Raw genomic sequence first — 5,166 nt, 5'->3', positions numbered from 1 at the left:
TGTTCTAGGTTAAACTTTTTTAAATCAAAATTTTATTCTTATAATATTTCCATGAGTTAGTTGCTGTTTTCTCGGAATAGTAAAGTTGCTAAAGCCATCACCAATACTTGTAGACATCTGTGGTCCCATCCTCAGTCAAGTGATGTTGTTATGTGTTCTTGCTTCCTCATTCTAGGCAAAGCTTCTATGACTAATGTAGATATCAGCACGGAAATCTGAAGTTTTCTTCATTAGATTTCTATGTTGCTACAGGAAATTTTGTGTGGAATAGATATGTTATTTGCAAATGTGAAAGCTCTAAGCTTCCTAACTGTTATTTTAGCCATCTGGGAAGAGCACTCTCTTACCAGCTCATCAAGCACTTAAAACAAAAAGCAATTGTTATGGACTAAATGACACACACACAAAAAAAAAACCCTGCTTGGAAAATGTTAATGAACAATGCATGTATCCCATACAGAATTCCTCACAAGAGTAGATAATTAATTATGGAAGCAGTACTCCTAGCACAGTACAATGTCAAGACAATTATACATTAATCACAAAGCTAAACATTTGATGATGATGTAGAAAATCTAATGAGCACTAATCTCTACACCAATCACATTGACCCTGTCTATTTATAACAGGAAGCAACACACACTATCATCACTTCATCTAGAAGATGAGACTGTGATGATTTAGAAATGTTGAAAGGAACTTTATAAGTTTGGTGGAAGCATGACTGAAATTAAGAACTTTACTCTTGTGTTCCATTTCACTGTATGGTGAGTGTCTTCTATTATAGCTTTGGGCTGACCAATGCTATGTAAATCAAATTCAGTAGTTGGAAACTGTTCTGAAGCCTGTGTGTGTAAGAAAAACAGTTATGGTGTTTTATGCCTCTCATAAACAAAAGTCTGTAGCTTAGTTGTTTCTTATGTTTGATAAAGAAATATTGTACTTGAACAAGCAAGAGTTGCTGACTGGAGAGCCATCTAACTCATGCTACCTTAAAAAAGAAGAAGAAAAGCATGATGATGATGATGAACTTATAAGTGAGTTTGTAATTTGAAGGCTGTTCTTGTTGGCCTTTTCAGAGTACGTGAATGAAGGTAAGCCAATGGCCCACCATCTGAAAGATTGTACGTCTACCTATCATTTCATAAACATTGTCATTCTATTGATATTGCCTTAAGAAACATTTGTCTGTACAAAAGGCCAATCATTTTGATTCTCTACCAATTATATTGATTCTGTCCTGCATTTAACTGGAAAGTGATAATAACTATGTTGATAATTGTACTTAACACTGTAAATCAACAACTGCGCTAAGAACATCATCTTTATTTTGCGGCTCATTAGTAAGCAATGGTCAAAGTTTATTGAGTCAGCCTCTTTGATCTTTTACTTGTTTCACTGGTTATACTGTGGCCATGCTGGGGCACCACCTTGAAGGGTTTAGTTGAACAAATCAACTCCAGCACTTATTTTCTAAGTCTGGTACCTATTCTGTTGGCCATTTTTGCTAAATTGCTTTGAGAGATGTAAACAAACCAACACTAGTTGTCAAGTGGTGGAGGGGGTATATCACATGATCACATGACTGACCAGGCTGTCATGTTGTTACACATCACTGGTCACAATGCGCTTTTGCATTGTTTTTTTACCTTCAAATGCTGCCACCCTGCTGGCTAGGTCAGCAGGCCAGCTTCCTCCCCATCCCCAATCACAAGGGGGACTGCAGCAACATGCAATGAAGTGTTTTGCTCAAGAACACAATGTGCCACCCAGTTAAGGAATTGAACCCATAATCTAGCAATCCTGAATGCAACAGCCTAACCACTAGGCCACAAAAGCATTTGCATACAGGGCTTCCACACAGTTTCTGTCTACTAAATCCACTCATATGACATTTGTTGGTCCTGTACTCTAGTAGAGTACCCAAGCAGAGTACAATGAGACGGGACCCAAACCTACAATGGTTGCAAAATGAGCTTCTTAACCACACAGCCAGATCCCTGACATGCATGTCTCCCTCTCTCTCACTTTCACATGTGTATGCACACACACACACACACACACATAGATAAGGGCCTCCATTTACAAAGGTTAACCATGTATCTGCAAATGTCTGTAGAGGCCTGGGCAAGACTTGAGGAAGTCTGGCAGTTGCCCATGCTTGTAAATCTGCACAATACCAATTCTTATCCAAAGAAAAGGTTGCCAACTTGGTCAGTACAGCTTTGGCACAATGTCATCAGAGCAAGAAAGGTCTAGAACAGATACCACAAGGCATCTTGCTGGACCCTCTGACACTTCCAACTTCGATTGCTGTTTTTTGTGGAACGGGTGGGGGCTGTTTTTTTTATTTTTTTATTTTTATTTTTGTAGTGACCCTGGAAAACTGAAATGCAAAGTGAATCTTGATAGGATTTGAACTGTGAATACAGTGAGTCATAAAATACCACAAGGCATTCTATGAAACATTCCAGACTGCTAATTTACTGCATTGTGTGTGCATTTTGACATATGTAAGGTAAACAGAATAACACATCCAGATTAAAATGTTTGATCAATTGGTTTCATAGTCAACTAGATTCATCAGTGGATTGAGTGATGACAAGATGACCGAGAAGAGCTGATTGTTTAGAATAGCATTGAGTTTGCTTTCAGATGGTCCCTGACATCAGTTTCCATTCATCATACTTCAGGACATCACTCAGAGGAACTTCATCATGTAAATTGGCAGGTCAAAATATTTTGCTTAGATTTTTTTATTTTTTTAGTTGGATGGTAAATGGTATGGAATGGAGTTCCTTTATTAGACAGAGATCACAGTATTTTGATCTGTTCTTAAAATGCTGGTGCCTTATCCCATATTGAAGGAAACTTTTGGTCTAAATAAGTAATTTTGTTCACCTTACATGTGATAAACAAATATCAGGTTTTTCTATTTTATTGAATGCATTGAGCACTTTTATGTTTTCATATCACAGGATAAACAGATGATATGTGTATATAATGACTAAACTCTTCTACGATATATATGTGTATTGAGTAATTTTATATCCTGATTGTGAATCCCAAAATTAAACTGTGTGTGTGTGTGTGTGTGTGTGTGTGTGTGTGTGTGTGTGCTGTATTAATGCTTGTTTTTGCTTTTTCTCATTTGTATGACTTTTCACTTGAATATTTTACTTTTCTTTGTTTTGACAGGGAAATGAAATTATTGCAAAATACCTGCCTTCATTAGAAGAAAAACAGATGATTGGAAATTCATTGATCGGAAACGGTTATTCTCCTCTTCTCTCTCTCACAACTCTCATTCCTTTATCTCTACAAACTATTCAAATGAGCTCTTTATGGCAAACATGCTATTGTCGTCATTTGCCAGGAGGCATTTGTTAAAGAAGAAAGTCACATGATTTATGACATCAGAGGATCCAGTCCATACCAGCACATGGGTATTGTACAATTTTTTCAAATTTCAGTTTTTTTTGTTTCATATCCCTCCCCACCACTTCTGTTGCTGTTTATCCTGTTTTACGTGTGTTTGTGAATGTGCACATGACATATAGGTTTCAGTTAACTTTTAAATTTCTCAATTAAAAGTTGCTGGCTTTTTTTTCTTTTTTTTTAGGTGGAGAGGAGGAGAACCATTGTTTTGTCAACATTTTGTTCAATTATAGTTTTAGATTAGCTATTGCATGATGTTTTCAAAAGTAGCTATGTGATTTTGATGTTGAATATAAAAACAAAGTGTCAGTTTATAAATTTTTTTTTCTCTGTATATATTATGATTTGTGTTGGTGGCAGTGAAAGGAGATATATATGTATTTTATGAGAATACATTTTTGCTTGTCGAATATGTTGCATGTAATTTACTGTTGAATTTGTTTCTATACTCTCTGTTTCTTTGAAGAGTATAAACAACAAGAACAACACTGATAATCTTTTAATGTCCATATTCCATGCTGACACGGGTTAGAAACTGTGACTCGTTCAAGGCCTGCATCAGGCTGCAATGTCTGCTGCTTTGGCATGGTTTTTACAGCTGGATCTCCTTCCTCACATCAGCTGCTTTACAAAGTATATATACCCTTTAGTGGGTATGCAAGAAAAATTTAGGGTTTCTAAAAAGACTGCAATTTTGAAGTGTTTAGGAACTAAACACAACCTATGTGTCTAGAAAATGTACGGAAAGCCTTCTGCTGTTCCCATTCACATATCTGTGCACAAGGGTTTTCTACAATGTTTATAACCCAAAGCAAATTGCATGCAAGGCTGTCATTTGAGAATGATATGAGCAGGCGTGTGCTTTACTGAAACTACCTAGAATTGAGTGACTTGTTGGAAAGAGCCAAACTCATCATTCTCATTAGAAATGTTACTATTAAATGAAAGGCATTCGTTAAACATTTGTGGGACGAGAGCAGTTGATTATATCAATTCCAGTACTTGACTGGTAATTCATTTTATTGACCCGAGGAAGATGAAAGCTGGCCCACAGTGGGATTTGAACCTGATAAACTAAATAGCGTTACATTAACCCCAGCATCACCATATTTCTATTAAAATATACAACTTTTGTTTCAATTAATTTTGGAAATAGTGAAGAACTTAGCCAACTAATTTTGTCATTATTAAGCTTGTTCTTGGAACATGAACTAACATGGAATTTAAATGGAAAGTTTTAATTTAGATCACTTTAAATTATTAAGTTTATATCAGAGAATGAAAGACAGTCTCCAGATAATAAAAAGGGTTAAAAACAAATAATACACAATTGTTGTTTGTTCTATGGTATTCAGCTATTTTACTCTGTATTATTTGCATGGCATATCCCAACACTGCCAGGAGACATGGTGGAAGGATTTTACCAGCAAGAAAAAACAGAAATTCAGAAATTAGAGAAAACCTGTTTTGATTGTTCCTTTCTCATTTCTGTTGATGTGTCTGACTCTCCGGAATGTAATATTTTCACTTGAAATTATTGAAGAACTTTTCATTTCTTCTTAGTTTTCGCTCTCTGTCAGCTGTTGCCATAATATATAGGCCCAAGATGTTAGAATGTTCTAATAATTTCACTCATCATCGAAATATTATCATCGTCGTTTTTGTTATTGTGATATTTATTGTTTTTATTTTTTTCTTCTTCTCTTTGCTAATTATATTGCTACCCCC

The 5,166-nt window shown here is 35.7% G+C and overlaps 1 protein-coding gene across 1 annotated transcript in view; it reads left to right on the top strand.

Moving 5' to 3' along the window:
• Positions 1 to 5,166, top strand: part of LOC106877934 (histone deacetylase 4) — a 224,265-nt gene that overhangs the window by 94,698 nt on the left and 124,401 nt on the right. Inside the window, exon 3 of the mRNA XM_052971386.1 lies at positions 3,199 to 3,446. Within this exon, the coding sequence (XP_052827346.1) occupies positions 3,404 to 3,446 (43 nt within the window). The 5' untranslated portion in view covers positions 3,199 to 3,403. The remainder of the gene's footprint in view (positions 1 to 3,198; positions 3,447 to 5,166) is intronic.

The sequence above is a fragment of the Octopus bimaculoides genome, chromosome 10 (assembly GCF_001194135.2).
Source record: "Octopus bimaculoides isolate UCB-OBI-ISO-001 chromosome 10, ASM119413v2, whole genome shotgun sequence".
Classification (NCBI taxonomy): domain Eukaryota; kingdom Metazoa; phylum Mollusca; class Cephalopoda; order Octopoda; family Octopodidae; genus Octopus; species Octopus bimaculoides.
Note: the sequence above shows the minus strand (reverse complement) of the source record. Positions and strands in the feature narration are given on the sequence as shown.